At 45.4% G+C, this 16,351-nt stretch overlaps 2 protein-coding genes across 3 annotated transcripts; one reads left to right on the top strand and one right to left on the bottom strand.

Annotated features, from left to right (window-relative positions):
• Nucleotides 1-3,090: 3,090 nt before the first annotated feature.
• On the bottom strand, nt 3,091-5,041 carry LOC117861842 (monooxygenase 3). Of its 2 annotated transcripts, XM_034745373.2 has the most exons (5): nt 5,005-5,041; nt 4,821-4,892; nt 4,163-4,325; nt 3,748-3,976; nt 3,091-3,513 (listed from the first exon to the last, which is right to left on the bottom strand). In XM_034745373.2, the coding sequence occupies exons 2-5, from the start codon at nt 4,889-4,891 to the stop codon at nt 3,266-3,268; spliced, it is 711 nt and encodes a 236-aa protein (XP_034601264.2). In that variant the 5' UTR covers nt 4,892; nt 5,005-5,041; the 3' UTR covers nt 3,091-3,265. The 2 variants fall into 2 exon arrangements, with proteins under 2 accessions (XP_034601264.2, XP_072150727.1); XM_072294626.1 differs by lacking the exon at nt 5,005-5,041 and having other exon boundaries at nt 4,821-4,976.
• Nucleotides 5,042-7,126: 2,085 nt separating this feature from the next.
• On the top strand, nt 7,127-15,846 carry LOC117860940 (aminopeptidase M1-B). The gene is made up of 19 exons (XM_034744375.2): nt 7,127-7,403; nt 7,515-7,660; nt 8,767-8,869; nt 9,073-9,259; nt 9,376-9,469; nt 9,591-9,744; nt 9,837-9,941; nt 10,046-10,162; nt 11,062-11,175; nt 11,553-11,735; nt 12,393-12,687; nt 12,770-12,891; nt 13,003-13,100; nt 13,283-13,460; nt 13,536-13,650; nt 13,743-13,810; nt 14,323-14,400; nt 15,235-15,312; nt 15,405-15,846. Exons 1-19 carry the CDS (start codon nt 7,194-7,196, stop codon nt 15,588-15,590), a joined length of 2,631 nt encoding a protein of 876 aa, XP_034600266.1. The 5' UTR covers nt 7,127-7,193; the 3' UTR covers nt 15,591-15,846.
• The last annotated feature ends 505 nt before the right edge of the window (nt 15,847-16,351 follow it).

A 16,351-nucleotide genomic window follows, 5' to 3' on the forward strand; every position in this document is an offset into this window, starting at 1 on the left:
TACACATATATTTGTCGGCAACGTAGAAAGTGATTTGTTTTCCCCTGTTGCTGCTTTTCTTTCATCAACGCGCATGCACGCGCGCACACGCATGCCTCATCTGCTGCCGTGAGCTTTCTTTTGAATTCACGCAGTTGTGTTTTTTTTTTCAGTTCCTAACACGTTTCTTCTTAACTTTTGAATTCACGTAGTTGTATTTTTTTTTTCAGTTCCTTACTTGTTTCTTCTTGAACTTGTATCCATGTTGTAACGCCTTATTGTCTTGCCGATGTTCGAAACAAGAAACATCAAACTGCACCTCCCGATTGTCCGATATCGTGGATTATCCAATGCTTATAATAGGATATCCGGTTGTTAAGAAGAATGAAGGATGTTTAATTATGAATCTATATTTTTATTTTACGTGCTGGATCTATACTCTTAAGTACGAACTGGGTACTTGTAATAATTTTTATTCGACGTCTAGCGTGAAGTGTCAGTGTTAATGGTTAAGGTCACTTTAGATGTTATTTGTGAACCGTGTCGTGATTTGTAAATAAAGACAAGTATTTTTCATATTATGTTCCTACTTTACGGCTTTGTTTGAGGAACTATTGACCACCATAAAAAATTATCTGATTATTTTAATCCGCGTCCGCTCCAACACCGATCCGATTCCATACCATTTCCGACATTCGAGAAAATCCGCATCTGTATAATATCCGCTCCGCTCCACATCCAACAAAAAAGAATGGATGAGGTTATGGAAAAGGTATGATCCGCTCCAATCCGATCCGCTTTCATCCTGCTTTTTGATAAAAATTCGGTCGAAATTTTGCGAAATTCGATGTTTTCGATGGGACAAAAAATTTCAAAACAACAAAATCCCAATCCCTGGACACGAGAACCTTTAGTCGTGTCTCTTGTAGATCATCGTATGTGTCTTCGGACCAACTAAAGACACCAGTAATCGTTGTCTCCCTTCTTCCATAATTCTACATAAGAAAAAAGAAGTGCTATTGTTAGCTAAGTGATCATGAATTTTGTGCTTATATGGATGTTTTTTTGGCTCGGTGAGACTTCTAGCAACTCCAAAATACTACTAATCTTACCCCTAATATCTTCTTTAGAAAAAAAAGAGAATAAAGAACTCCAACAGTCCACCAAAAACTCCCCGCGACGCGAAAAAAATACCCCTTACCCCGCATATTTTCGCGACGCCAGTCTTCCCAATCCCTTCCCCCTCGCGTTTTTTTCCGGGGGTGCGCACCAGGGTGCTGGCCGCCCTGACGGCGGTGGGGTGAGGGGCTGTGGCGCCGGTGGGGTGAACGGCGGAGCGAGGGACGGAACCCGACGGTGCCGCGGCAGAGCCACCCAAGCCCAAGGTGCACGGCTGCTCCATAAGCCCAAGGTGCGGGGGCTTGATGAGGATACTGTGGCGCCACCGGCGTTCCTCAAGGGCAAGGCTTCCTCCGCCTCCGCTACGGCCGCAGCCGCGCTCCTCCTCCACCACCACCACACGGACATCCCGATGGACGCCAGCATCTGGGCGGGGCTCCTAGATGACCTGCTCCTCGAGGTGCTCGCCCGCGTGCCGCCCTTCTTCCTCTTCTGCCTCCGCCTCATCTCCCGCCACTGGGAGGCCATCCTCCGCGACCCGGCCTTCCCCGTGCGTGCACATCGTGGTGCCCTCCCACAGGCCCTGCCTCCTCACTTTCTCCAGGGGTGGCAGCGGCAACACCCACTCCCCGATGCACTGCAACGTGCTCAGCATCCATGCTCGCTACAAGCTTCCCTTTAGCTTCCTCCCGCCCTAGGACATTTGGCTCGTCGGATCCTCAGGAGGGCTCGTCTGCTTCTCCGGCTTTGACAGCGCCACTTTCCGCACCGTCGTTTGCAACCTGCTCATGCAGACCTGGCGACTGCAGAACTAGTGTGCGCAGTGGAACTGCTATGATGCAGAGCCGATGATGGGTGAAATGGATGCGGGACGGTGAGGGGAAGCAGCTGGTGCGAGGAATCGAACGGAGGCAGCCGGGATACAGCGGATTTGGCTAGCAGCGAGCTCTGCTCGAAGGAGCGATGGAGCTAGGTAGAGGGGACTCTAGTTTGGATGTAGGCCCAATTATGATGACGTGGCAAAGATGAAGAAGCTGGATGCAAAGATCGATGACCTGAAGGCCAAGAAGCAGGAGATTGTGGCTCGTCTCCTCGAGCTCGAGGGGACGGCGGCGGCCGCTGGTGAATCAGCTGCACCGCCGGTGACAAGCGGGTCTGCGGGTGAACACAGCTTCCAGCTGAATGCTGGGCCCAAGTTTCGAGCCTTTGAATCACTGATCGAGAAGGCCATGTAATAGAAGAAACTGTACAAGCAAAATGAATGGACCATACGCATTTAAGCGTTCACTGTATATTATAAAAAAGGCCTGTCTAAAGCCACATAGAATTTGCAAATTCCTAAATCAGTTGTTCCGAAAATCGAGATGTGTAATGTGATAGTCCACATGAACATTTTTCACCTTAACACATCTATAGGCTTTGAAAGACGATGTAGCAATTTTTCCCCCAAAATACTGTTGAACTTTTTCTCGAGCATGCATGGTCTCACTAAATGAGAGGGCCAAGATAATCTTTTTCCCTAGCCTGTTTCTTGGCCGTAAGTCAGATACATTACATTTTCACATCCCGCAAGCAATGAAGTTAACAAAGCCGATGCGAGCATTATTAGGGGCTATTTGGGAGCACTTCACTTCAGAAAAACCAACTCCACTCCACCAACTCCACACTTTCCTAGCTCCACTCCAACAACTCCAGAAAAACATGGAGCTGTTGCACGTGTTTGGTTGGTGGCAGTGCTCCAGCTCCAAAAACATGAGCACTTCTTGTGAATAGCCTATTTTACCCTTTGTGACGGACCCACATGTCTGTCTCTCCTCTCTCCTCCCCTTCTTTCCTCCTGTACATGCCAGCATATGCTCAAGTGGGAAGTGCAGTAGTAGCAGCAGACGGTCATCCTGCGAGCGGCAGGCAGCGGCGGGCGCGGCAGGCGGCGGGCGGCGGGTGGCGGGCAACGGCAGGGGCGGCGCGGTGGGGATGCTTCTTGAGAAAACAACGGCGTCAGGTTGAATCAGAGGACCTCAAGAATCACACAAAGGCAGGCAAGGCTAGCTCACACTCGAAGCAGCAACATTACCTGGAGCTGTTGCTGCTGGTATACAACTTGAGAAAATGCATTTTGTTCAAGGATAGCATGCTTAGAACAGGGAGGAAATTTCAGCGGCGCTCCTCATGTCAAAAATGCCAAATGCAAGCCAAAAGAAAGGGGAAAACTTTCGCTTTGGGAGACTCCAAAATCCAAATCGAGTAGAACTGATTCAAAGCTCTGATGGGGGAACCACGCGCGGTCCACGAGCGGCGTCCGCACCACGGCGCCCTCGGGCGTGCTGCGCATCACGGCCAGGAGGTCCGACGGCCAGCCGCGGACGAGCTCCAGCGCCTCGCTCTTGAGCGCCACCGGGTCCGTGATCTTTGGCCCTGCCAGGAACACCATCAGCAGCAATGCCATGCACGCGTTGTCAGCAAGTGATGGGCTGATGGCTATTGCAGGCTTGCAGCTGCCATTTAGTCATGGCCATGCAGTGCTAGAAAACTGTTCACATTCTTTTATCTTCGTGTCAAAATTGCAGACATTTTCTCTTGTTTCTTTTTTATTTAGTGAAGCTCGGATGCTGGATCTGTGGAATCATAGCATTTGTGGTGTGAACATACCTGGATCTTGTCTGTTGAAGCAGATGAACCAGTAGACTTTGGTAGGGGAGACGGGGACAAAGCCGGCACGGACCCCTCGGCCGTAGATGTAGTTCACCTTGGGCTCGAACGGCTGGCCGTCGGCGTACTCCGCGAGCCCCCGGAACGCCATGTGCCCGACGTACCGGGGCTCCGAGAAGCCCATCCACCTCGCGATCGGCGAGTTCACGCCGTCGCAGCCGATCACAATCTGTGTGCCGCCACAGTTTTCATTTATGTCAAAAGGGTTAAAAAAAAAAGACCTGCTGATCTCTATTAGCAGGGTACCTTCAGGATTATTCAAGCAGTATCTGAACATTTCTAACTCAGCATTGCTTGCCCTTTGAATGGACTGAGTATGAAAACCAAATTTACTCGATGAATCTTTTGCACTAACCTTGGAGAGAATTTGTCTCCCATCCTCGAGTTCCAGCAGGGTGCCATCAGGCCCTTGCTCTGCAATTGATTTCAGTTTCGATGAGAATGATATCGTGCCTGGTGGCAGCTTAGAAGCAAGGGTCTCGAGAAGCACTCTTCTTTCCACCGCTCGCACTTCCTGCCTGTCCAAGTTGCCGGCAGAGGGATCACTCAGTAAATAGTCAGCATGCATACATTGCATATTCAAAATCGAGCACTAAGTTCGAGTCTGCAGTCAGAATCGGAGCATAAAACTTGACAAGTTGACTGTAAAAGTACCAAAAACAGTAGAAAACTAGCACAACCGTGGGGAACTTCTGACTACTAGGGCATGATTGACTGAAGCAGTCAGTGGTAACAACCGGTTCAGGCTGATCAAACACTCTCCTTGTCCTTGACAGTCAAGGGGAGTGTGTGATCTGTCAAGATCTCAAGGAGAGTTTGTGATCAGCCTCAATCAGTTGACCATTATTTGCAGAGCCCCTTTGGTCCAGAGTTCAGAAATGCTATCTGCCTGGGTATGCTAAAGTCAGTGACCACTGTCTGATAAACTTATAATTTGTGTGTCTCGTTAACAATCTAGTATGGAAAAGCCACCAAGGATGCTCGACGACAGGAAACGGGGATCGCACACTTACCCGGGGGCTTCTTCCTCGAAGGAGAACTCGCGCAAGTCCCGCCCGCCCGCCGCCGGCGACCGCATCCTCATCCTGCGCTCAGCTGGAACTTCACACATGCAGCTCAGAACACGCAAAGTTTTCCATGAACACAACAGAACAACAGTAGCCTGAATCGATGGTTTCGCGAGAGAGAGGAACGCACCCCTGGATGCGGAGGTACTTGGCGCGGAGCTCGTCAGCGACACCGACGGCGTCCAGCACGCGCCACCCGTTCTTGAACAGCGTCAGCGACGCAGAGGCGGGCGGCGGCCGGGCGGCGCGGCGGGGCGGCGAGCGGTGCGGCAGGCGGTGGGCGGCGGCCGGGCGGCGCGGCAGGCGGCGGGCGGCGCGCGCCAGGGAGCGACGGGAGCTGTTTTTGTTTCGCGAACCGTTATTGTGTAACGAGTGGCAATGGTGGTAAATACCCACCAACTCTACGAGGAGGTCTGTACAGGGGGTTTTTGGAGCACCTCTTGAGGTACTAAAAAAACGTGGATCTACCCCCTGCTCCACCTTTTTCCTGGAGCCGGAGTTGCTGGAGCTAGACGTGTTTGGCTGCGAAATTTTCGGAGTTGGTGGAGTGGAGCAATTTTTCGTGGAGTGGAGTGCTCCCAAACACCCCTTAATTCCAATCGGAGTGGCGCGTCGTGGCGTGCTCCAGCTTCTAGTCGTCCATAGGCAATAGTGTGCCGACGTGGGGGTGTCGAATGCATGCACGCATCAAGATCTGCCATTTTTCAAATCAGATCATTCCTCATCTCGATTAAAAAAATAAAAATAAGATTCATTACAGATAGAAAAAGGGAAATTATTAAACATGCTTGATGCGTATAAGCTCTAATTAGACATTTGTTTCGGTTACTAATACTTTTTTTCTCCATGGAAATCGAGCTGTATATGCGAGTAGACACCTCTAACATTGAGGTAATGAGGTCACTGCACATTGAAAAAAAGGCCACATCTCCCCCTCATACGTATAAGCTCTAATTAGACGTTTATTCATGGGAACAAGGATGTAATAAAAAAACAACAAGAAGCCATTTTACGATGTTTTTTCTCAACAAAATAAGGTCCTGTTTAGGGAGCGGCAGCTTCTCCAAAAGCGCTTCCTGGAGAAGCAAACACCGCTGCACCAATCAGCTTTTGGGAAAAGCTATGCGTGCGTGGTTGGGGGAGCTTCTCTGATAGTGTGGAGAACTTGGCAAGGATGGTGAAGGCCCAAAGCAGCGGGGCCGCGCATGGAGGGGAGGAGCGGCACTGGGCTGGCTCGGAGGGGAGGGGAGGAGTGGTGGCGGGCCGGCGTGGAGGGGAGGAGCGCCGTCGGGCCACACGAAGGGGAGGAGCTTCGACGGTCGGCGTGGAGAGGAGGACTGCTGGCGGGTCCGCGCGGAGGGGAGGAGCGGGGGCGGTCCGACGCGCAGGGGATGGGCTGCGGCGGTTCGGCGCGGAGGGGAGGAGCGCTGCCGGGTCCGGCGGAGGGGTAGAGTTGCGAGGGCCGGTGTGGAGGGGAGGAGCACCGCCGGGTCCACGTGGTGGGAGGAGCGGTGGCGGTTCGACACGGAGGGAGGAGCGTTGGTGGTCTGGTGTGGAGGGGAGGGACAGCAGCGCGCCGGTTGTCTGGTGTGGAGGGGATGGACGGCAATGGTCGACGCGGAGGAGAGGAGCAACAACGGTGGCTCTCGGGTGAGAAGAGACGAGGAAAGAAGAAAAAAACGGTTCGATGGAATAGCTCGGGAAGCCGCGCGAGATGAGCTTTTGCATTCGTAGTGTAAAATGAGCTTTTTTCCAGTTTTTGCTTGTTGAGGTAGCTAACCCTGTTTGGGGGAGGTTTTGGTTTATGAAGCTTCGTGGAGAGGCAAAAGCTGCCAGAAGCTCCTAATCTGGACCTTAGGCAAAAAAAAAAAAGCTCTTCTTTGCCAAGCCACTAGGCAACAAAACTAACATTCCTTCGCATCCTTATTTAAAAACTTTCAGCCTGTTCGCTTCAGCTTATTCAGCCGGCTTATCAGCCACCAAATAGTATTTTTCTCTCACAACAAATCAGCCGTTTCAGCTTTTCAACCGGCTTATAAGCTGAAGCGAACAAGCTCTTTGATCGCGCGCTTAGTAAATTTGGAATTAATAAATCAATTTAATTTCCAAATGGCACGTGATTAGCCAATGGGCCCATCTGTCAGCGTAGTCAAGCCCAGCGCCGCCCCCAACTCGCCTCTCCGGCTCTGCCCAACAAGAACTGACCGTGGGTCCCCCCCACCCCCGTCCCCCCAGTACACCACTGCCCCCCGCTCCTCACTCGTGCGCCCCGCCGCCTCCGACAAACCCCCACAACCCGAACCCTCGCCGCCGCTGGCAATGGCGGACTCGCCGGCGCAGTTCCGGGGCCAGGCGCGCCTCCCGCGCTTCGCGGCCCCGCTCCGCTACGACCTCCGCCTCCGCCCCGACCTCCCCGCCTGCACCTTCTCCGGCGCCGCGGCCATCGCCGTCGCGGTGTCCGCGCCCACCCGCTTCCTCGTCCTTAACGCCGCCGAGCTCGACGTCGACCGCGCCTCCATCCGATTCCAGGCAAGTAGGCCCGCCCGAGCTCGGGGTCCTCGTCTGCTTCTGCGCTAGGCCGATCGATCGAGTTTCGAGTCTCATCTCGCTGCTATGGTGGGGGGTTTTGGTTCGTCGCAGGATCTGGTGCCGTCTGAGGTTGTCCAATTCGAGGAGGATGAGATCCTGGTCCTCGGATTCGATCGGGAGCTGCCCATCGGCGAGGGCGTGCTAACCATGGACTTCACCGGGACTCTCAACGATCAGATGAGGGGATTCTACAGGAGGTATGCTGCGTTTTTACCAATTCTTGTGCATGTGAGGTCCAGATGGACTCCAATTATTGGTAGTTGGCTATGTAGGTCGTTAGTTTGAGTTGCGGAAAACGTGTGTCTTGACCCAATCTATACAATTGCTTCAGTAGCATGGTAATAGCGTACAGCAAGGGCATCTGGAGGGTTTCTTGTTGCTATCTGTATCGTGTGCAGGTAGTTACAGAGCAGTGACCTATATTTCGGAAATCTCTAGTATCACCATCTTGATCTGGCAATTCGATCATGATTCTACTGACTACAACCCGCTATTTGGTTTAACTGAAAATTGTCTTTATCATCCAGAAAACGTTCACGAGGATTTAGCCAGGATGCTGGTTCTGATAACCCTGCCCAATACGTTACCTGTACCATCTGAGTCACCATGCTAATATAGCTACCATACATGTTCCGCCTAGTTTGCTGGATGGGTTAAGCAGCCAGGGATACTTATAACCACCCCTCTCTGGTTACATGGACTCTCTTAACTAAACTGACTACATAACTTGCCTAAACTAACTTGTCTCTTTCCATAGCATGGCTGGCTTCGTGATTGTCATATTTCTGGCATATGTAACAATTAATAAGTCAAATATAACTAGCACAAACAAGATGCAGTTAATGTGTGTGTGTGTTAATCATGCCACAAGGTTTATGATTGTTAAGTGAAGGTGAAGGAGAGAGACCAAAACTATATCCATGGATTATTTAACCTTTTAAACAACACTTTATAAAAATAAACTTGATCAGGGGAAGAGACATTCCCCTTGACATAGTTCTTGAGGAGGGGTCCACCGACGCTGGAGTGGCCAGGAGCAGTGCGCTGAAACTGCCTTCACTGCCACCATTTTACTCAGCGACGTGGACACACGACATGTGGCAACATGGGTTCAAATCTAGGCTGGTGGCACCTCCCCTGGATGCTCTACCACTTGCTGTTAATGTGTTCTCTAAACTACACTGTATAATTTTTTATATATCCGATGCTTGGTGAATACTGTGACGCCAAATGCACATGATGTTACTATTTCTCGGAATAAAATGGCTCCTCCTTTTATTTCTTTCTGGTTGTATTTTTTCAGTAAATATGTGTACAATGGGGAGTCAAGAAACATGGCAACTACACAGTTTGAAGCTGCTGATGCGCGGCGGTGCTTTCCATGTTGGGATGACCCTGCATTTAAGGTGACTAACATGCTATTTATATTTACTGAAAAAATGTTTTGGTATATCCCCAAACATGAAAATAAACAAGAGAATCCAGTTTGTGTTGAATCTTCATACAGGTCAAAACACCCTCTAATGCTACCTCTTTTTAGAATTTTTAAATTTTTTTATCTTCTATTTGAAATTACTTATTAATGATCTTGGTATGTGGGTTTTTTCAGGCTAAGTTCAAGCTAACTCTAGAAGTTCCATCTGACCTGGTAGCATTATCCAACATGCCAGTGGTTAAGGAGACAGTCAGTGGACCTACAAAGACTGTTTATTATGAGGAATCTCCACTTATGTCAACCTATCTTGTGGCTATAGTTGTTGGCTTATTTGATTACATAGAGAGCTCAACATCAGAGGGTACAAGATTTGTTTTCGTTGTCCATTTTTTTTCTTCGACAATTTCTTTCAAACTGCTGTCTTAATGTTCTTCTTTCCTTACTTTTACATTTCAATCAAATTGTTAATTTCATTAGGGACCAAAGTTCGCGTGTATACTCAAGTTGGCAAGACTAATCAAGGAAAGTTTGCGCTGGATGTTGCCGTGAAGTCACTGGATCTATATAAAGAGTAAGCTCCAATTTTATATTTCTACGAATTGCGACCAAATGGGGCAGAAGGTTTTTTCAGTAATTCTATAAAAGTGGATGTGCACTATGATCAGAGTCACTAATGGCAATTTTCTTCCCAGTTATTTTGCCACTCCTTATCCGCTGCCTAAGTTGGATATGATTGCTATTCCGGATTTTGCTGCTGGGGCCATGGAGAACTATGGGTTAGTCACTTACCGTGATACAGCTTTGCTGTATGATGAGCTACTGTCATCAGCATCCAACAAACAACAGGTTAGGGATACATTTGAATCAAATTCATTTATTTCATTGGCTGTTGCACATAGTATCTTTGTTTGAGCCCTTAATATCTTCTTTATTTATAGGTAGCAATAACTGTTGCACATGAGTTGGCTCACCAATGGTTTGGCAATCTTGTGACCATGGAATGGTGGACTCACTTGTGGCTAAATGAGGGTTTTGCTTCCTGGGTAATCAATTCTGCCACCATTATTGAGCAATTATAACAAAATAGCTCATTACTGTGTAACCTTAATTCCTTATAATTAAGTCCTATACTCCTATGTTTCAACAGGTAAGCTATTTAGCAGTGGAATCTTTGTTTCCTGAGTGGAATAACTGGACACAATTCCTTGATGAGACGACCTCTGGCCTCAGACTGGATGCACTTGCAGAGTCTCATCCTATCGAGGTATTCTTCTTTAGAGGCCCAGTTCCAGTTGATGAAAATGGTTCCTTTCCTGCTTACTATTATTTTGTGTAAGAATATTTTTCTGATAGTTCTACAGCATTTGTTGTATTATATTTGTGCTGGAGATACTGCAATAAAGACAAGATTCATTTATGTTACATAGTAGATTATTAGAAGCACTTATGTTAGATATCCAGCGATTGAATCATTACTGCCCTTTGACATTATTATGGTTCAATCAAGTTCTAAAAAAAACTCACCATGGGGGGAGACTCCCTGCAGGCTTTGTAATAAGAAGGTGCCGTGCTTCGAACCCAAGTCGGGACAGGAGTTTCAACCACTCCTGGAGTTCAATGCTCTAACCAGTTCACCGGAGTTCTAATGTTTAGAATGTTTTTCTGATTGAACTATGCATTTTAAACACACTATAAGTAGGTATAGTAACTTTGGCTGTATAGCATATGTTGAACTAGGGTTGGCCCAACAGGCATGACTGTTGTACACATTCCTAATAGTAATGGAATAAAGTGTGCAGATATGTAGGTAACATCTCAGACTAAACCCCAACCGTCTTTCTCCTCTCATCACTTCACCACTGCCATCTTCTTCAGTGGTGCTGTTGCCATTCCGGCAGTACTGCCATAATATTCTATGCTGTCTTCTTCCCGAACCACTTCCTGTATCATCTACTGTGAAATTTTGCCTGCGCTGGATTTGGTGTCCCCAGTCTTGGAAGAGCTGCCACCTCTGATGCCAGATGTTTAGTATATTGTTATTTTAGAGGAATTGAGCAATGTGGCAATATATTGTCAATCATTTACTTCACAGCATTAGCATGTCCATTTGTCTCAGTTGTTAGTACTTGTATTTATTTAAACCAATTAATGTTGTTTGTTCAGGTTGAAGTAAACCATGCCAGTGAAATTGATGCAATTTTTGATTCCATAAGCTATGACAAGGGAGCCTCTGTTATTCGTATGCTACAGAGTTACCTTGGCGCAGAGCGTTTTCAGGTTTGATGGTGTTTCTCCAATGAATTCTATCGTATTCTTGTAACTTTGCTGGTTCCAACATTTTATCTTATCGTTGCATGTTATTTATTACGTTTTCTTTATTAACCTGATTTCTGTGGAGTGCATCTTAGCTAAAGGTATCCTAAAATCTGTAAACCAAATTTCTTTAGGGAATCATAATTATTTACTATAATTCTGTTACTGAACATGTTTAAATTCTGCCTGATGCACCTGCTGAGAAAAGCTTGAGTTTATTTTTCCTGATAAGTGAAATGACCATAGTTCATGTTTCTAATTTATGTTTGCCTATCTAGCTCTGTTCCTACTTTTATTCTGCTGGTGCCAACTTTTTTTTTTGCAAATGTTTACTGTTTCAGAAAGCTTTGGCTTCATATATAAAGAAGTATGCCTACTCAAATGCTAAGACCGAAGACCTATGGGCTGTTCTTGAGGAGGAATCCGGGGAGCCTGTAAAGGATTTGATGACTACATGGACTAAGCAACAAGGATATCCTGTCATTTATGCAAAACTTAATGGGCATGATTTGGAACTTGAACAGGTTTGTTGACAGATATTTCATTTTTCACATGTCTTCAGACTTCAGCAATATTCATGGAGAGCTCAGTACATGTAATAGATATAGCTTGTTCATTTCCTTTGCTATTTTTTTACCTATGCCGTAGTGGTTGGTGTTTCTTGTTTCTGGGACCTCTATTTTCTTGGTAGTAGTTTTTTGTGCCATCAAATAGTATCTTAGGGAAATAACATGTGCTACCCTGAGAAGAAATTCAGAACAATATTGGCGTCAACAGCAATGTAATGATAAAAAAAAGCTAGACAAACCTAGGAGGCTAGGAGGAACTAGGCGGCTTTGTAATAAGAAGAAACAGGCACCCAAGTATGCCTCATTATTGATCTTGGGTGTCATGCGTACTTCCACACCCTCAACTAACTGAGCTAGGCTCAGTTAATAATAATCTATAACCAAATCCAAGTGTTTGCATCCCTCATAAGTACATAGAGCACACTGTGAAGCCATCAAGATACATTCAGTCATTTGACCATGCAACATTTTTGTTACCTGGCATATAGGCTGCGATGTAATGTCTCAGAAGGAAGCCAAATGTAATGGCATTAACTAGCAAAACACATCTACTTGTCCACCTTGATATTTACATTATACTGAATGGTTGCTAAATTATTTATCCCCTGGCAGGCACAGTTTCTGTCTGACGGATCCTCTGGTCCTGGCATGTGGATTGTTCCTATAACATCTTGCAGTGGCTCGTATGATGCACAGAAAAAGTTTTTATTGAAAGACAAAACTGATAAGATTCATATTAAAGAATTCACTGCCTCTCAAAGTTCTGATGGAGAGAAGGGTGAAAACATTTGGATCAAATTGAACATCGATCAAACTGGATTCTTTAGAGTGAAGTACGATGATGAACTTGCAGCTGGACTTGTAAATGCAATCAAAACCAAGAAGCTCTCACTAATGGATAAGATTGGTAAAGATAAGACAAATTTTAGCACTATTGTGTACTTTTTTTAAAGTTTTTTGCCCGACAAGGTGGTATATTATTCTTGCAGGTATTGTGGAAGATTCATATGCCCTTTCTGTTGCTCGCAAACAAACACTGACATCATTGCTGCGACTGCTGAATGCTTATCATGATGAGTCTGATTACACTGTGCTTTCACATGTAACCTCTGTAAGTAAAACCTTGCACCTCCACTGAATTCTTGAACTTTGTATCTCCTATCGATTCTGGCATCGGATGTTTCCACTAAAAGTTATATACATGTGTCCTCTTTCTTTCCAGGTGTGCTTAAGCATTTCTACAATATCTGTTGATGCCACTCCTGACCTGAACAAAGATATCAAGCAGCTTTTGATCAACCTTCTTCTTCCAGCTGCCATGTATGCCAACAAGCTTCAGCTTTACTTGTTTTCACCATCTTGATTTATCAGTGCGCTGCTCGTGTCTATCCTTGTGCATGTAAAAACAGAAATGTTGTTGTGTTAATTTCTGTTACTACAAACATTCTCGCTATTCTCTTATTGTGACGGTATTAAAAGGCTCCATATACCTAACATTTCAGAAAATTAGGCTGGGATCCGAAGGATGGCGAGAGCCATCTTGATGTAATGCTTAGATCACTGCTCTTGATTGCCCTGGTCAGACTTGGACATAATGAAACTATAAATGAAGGAGTTCGGCGTTTCCATATCTTCTTTGAGGACCGCAAAACTTCCCTTCTTCCACCAGATACTAGAAAGGTCATAGGCTTTCCTTTTTTCCTTTACATGCCATTGCAGAACCCTTTTTGATGTCTAATATGTTACATTCTTCAGGCTGCATACCTTGCTGTGATGCGGACTGTTAGTACCTCAAAGAGATCCGGTTATGATGCTCTCCTCAAAATCTACAGAGAAGCAGCTGAACCCCAGGAGAAATCCCGTGTCTTAGGTTTGTGTACATTCTTTTAACTTTCCAACTTGTACAACAACATAGATTTTTTATGATATGGGTTAACCTGAACATCTTCTCTTCGTTTCCAGGCTCCTTGTCCTCATCACCAGATAAGGATATTGTTTTGGAAGCATTGAACTTTATATTCACTGATGAGGTTGACCTCAAACCATTTATATTTATTCTTCAAAATGATTCCATATAGTTACTGGTTGCAGTAGCTTCTTTACAAAACCAGTGGGTTAATTAAACCAGTAGGTTTTATGGTCCAACAACTAGCACATTGATTAGCATGTTTGGGAAGGTGGTTTTGGGATCCAAATCCTATGGAAAAGGTGGTTTGGGAATACATTTCACTACACGAATTGGTAACCTAGGATTGCTCAGTTGGTTAACAAGTGGTGGGAGCTCCTTTGACAGTCTCTCTCTTGCATGCCTCCAATTCAGTTCCACGAAGTAATGCTTTGTTTTACCCATGCACTGTAGTCTGTTATTATGTCAGTTTAATGAATCTGGTTTGTAGCAGTTTATTTGCTGAAACAGTCTTTTATTCAGACTGACTCGTTCCATTTTTTTGGTTCTACAAATGTAGTTCCAGCTTTTCTAGTTGAACTGTCGGTCCAGTTGTTTTTTTAACAGAAAACATGGAATCTGTTGCTTGCTTATTAGGTACGGAATCAAGATTCGTATTATATCCTTGGTGGCATTAGCTTGGAAGGACGTGAAGTTGCATGGACCTGGCTGAAGGTATGTTATTGTTGCAGGACTTCTAAATTAGTTTTGTTGATAATATCCGATGGATATGCACATGTTTCCTGTCTTCCTGATTCATTTAAAGGTTTGCATCCTCTCTCTTGATATATTGTGATGCATGTATTAAAGTTATGTGCTGATTCATGCATTAATGAATTAAGAGACAGGACCCATTAGAAGCTTCCAAGGCAATTTTCTGAAAGAACAACCACTTAATATGGTGCATGGTATCCATACTACTGCAAGTTGTAACTAGTAGTCTGGTACATTGTAGACTTGTTGGTACCACCTGATATTTGATTGAGAGCAATATGAATAAAGGATAGGCCAGATTTCAGACGAAGATATTCCAATTAATGTTTCTTAATATTTACAACAAATGGTCAAAATAACTATAAAATAAGAAAGAAAAAATGATGCACTTCAGAATTAGTACCCTTAGCGCTATACATATCTGTCAGTTAGCCCCTTGTCTGTTGTCCAACATTAGGACAATTGATCCATATTGAAAGATACAAGGCTATAAAAATGAAATCCTGTTTAACTGAAATTGTTGCAGTTATGTTCATCTGCTATAAAATTAGTTGTTCTGCATTCACTTGGCATCTAGGTCACATAAAAATACTGATAGCTGAGCATTTAAAGCACCCAAAAAAAAAGTAAAAGATGGATCATGAATTGGTCCGGACAATAAAAGAGGGAGGATTGGCATTTGGCAAGGCAATACTGGTTGCATAAGATAGCACAGCAGTAGATTTTTTTTTTCCTTTCAAATCTTATTATTTTTAGCCACTATAAGTGAAACCATGCTGGTATGCCCAATTACAGAAAAACTGGGATCATGTGTTGAAGACATGGAAATCAAGCTCGCTCATATCGGACTTCATCAACTCCATTATTTCACCGGTACACTGGAGAACATTTATCTTTGTTATTCTTCGCACTGTATCATCCAGTTTGTGACCCATCTTTTTAACCTTTCTGTTGTGCATGGTCAGTTCACCTCTGAGGAGAAAGCTGCTGAGGTTTCCGAGTTCTTTGCTGGCCGCATTAAGCCGTCCTTCCAGAGAGCTTTGAAGCAAAGCCTCGAGAGGGTGCGGATCAGCGCAAGGTGGATCGAGAGCATCAGGAGCGAGCCCAGCCTTGGTCAGACAGTGCAGGAGCTGCTGCAGGCCGGAGCATAAACATGCGTTCAAAATAGCAGCTCCTTGGTGTGATAATGTCGTGGGAGTCCGCATGACAATGCTCTTGAAAAAGTTCTTCCGTGCGTGGTTCTGACTTCTGACGGTGTACTGTCGTTTGCTTGTATATGATCTGTTGCGGAAAATTGAAGTGGTGACGTTTGTTTAATTGTTTCTAAGAGTGGTGTGCTAAGTCCACGATTAACAAACATTAATAAAGAAACTAAGTCTGTATTTGTACAGAACTGATTTACTTTCACATGGCAGAAAGGTCACATAAGCACTTAACTATGCAATGCGCATCAATGTATCAGGCATAAAAATAAAAACGCTGTACGACATAAAAAATGAGCGACTGATGAATGCCATGTTCGCTCACCGGAGAAAGCGAATGGTAAGAATAGATGACTGGAAGAATAATTTTGAATAATTAGCTGTAAATCAAATATGGACGCACGTGCTAAGTCGAAAACTAAAACCAAATGAACAAGTTCTATTACCGTGAATCTAACCAGCTGAGCTCTACTCAGTTTGCATTTCTACAGCATTACGTCAAGTCTTTTGTTTCCTGCCTTATTCATGTAATCATAGGTGCACCGTCACACGCGGTACGGCGGTAGCTAGTCATCTCTTTAAAAAAGACGGCGCTGTGCTTAGACGAAGCAAGGTTTAGGCCCAGTTTGAATCGGGTTGTGGGTTTTGAAAATCTGGATTTTAGATGGATTGTCACTTGTTAGGATCTGGATTCTAAGCAAAATTTGGAT

This window comes from Setaria viridis, chromosome 6, assembly GCF_005286985.2.
Source record: "Setaria viridis chromosome 6, Setaria_viridis_v4.0, whole genome shotgun sequence".
NCBI classification, from domain to species: Eukaryota; Viridiplantae; Streptophyta; class Magnoliopsida; order Poales; family Poaceae; genus Setaria; species Setaria viridis.

Excerpts from the sequence above, each read along its gene's own strand:
- LOC117861842 (XM_072294626.1), bottom strand. The coding sequence starts at position 4,918 with ATGTGTGAAGTTCCAGCTGAGCGCAGGATGAGGATGCGGTCGCCGGCG. Across the intron at positions 4,326-4,820 it reads TTCGAGGAAGAAGCCCCCGG|GCAGGAAGTGCGAGCGGTGG; the intron begins GTAAGTGTGCGA and ends CAACTTGGACAG. Across the intron at positions 3,977-4,162 it reads GGAGACAAATTCTCTCCAAG|ATTGTGATCGGCTGCGACGG; the intron begins GTTAGTGCAAAA and ends GGCGGCACACAG.
- LOC117860940 (XM_034744375.2), top strand. The coding sequence starts at position 7,194 with ATGGCGGACTCGCCGGCGCAGTTCCGGGGCCAGGCGCGCCTCCCGCGC. Across the intron at positions 9,745-9,836 it reads CAGCATCCAACAAACAACAG|GTAGCAATAACTGTTGCACA; the intron begins GTTAGGGATACA and ends CTTTATTTATAG. Across the intron at positions 9,942-10,045 it reads ATGAGGGTTTTGCTTCCTGG|GTAAGCTATTTAGCAGTGGA; the intron begins GTAATCAATTCT and ends ATGTTTCAACAG.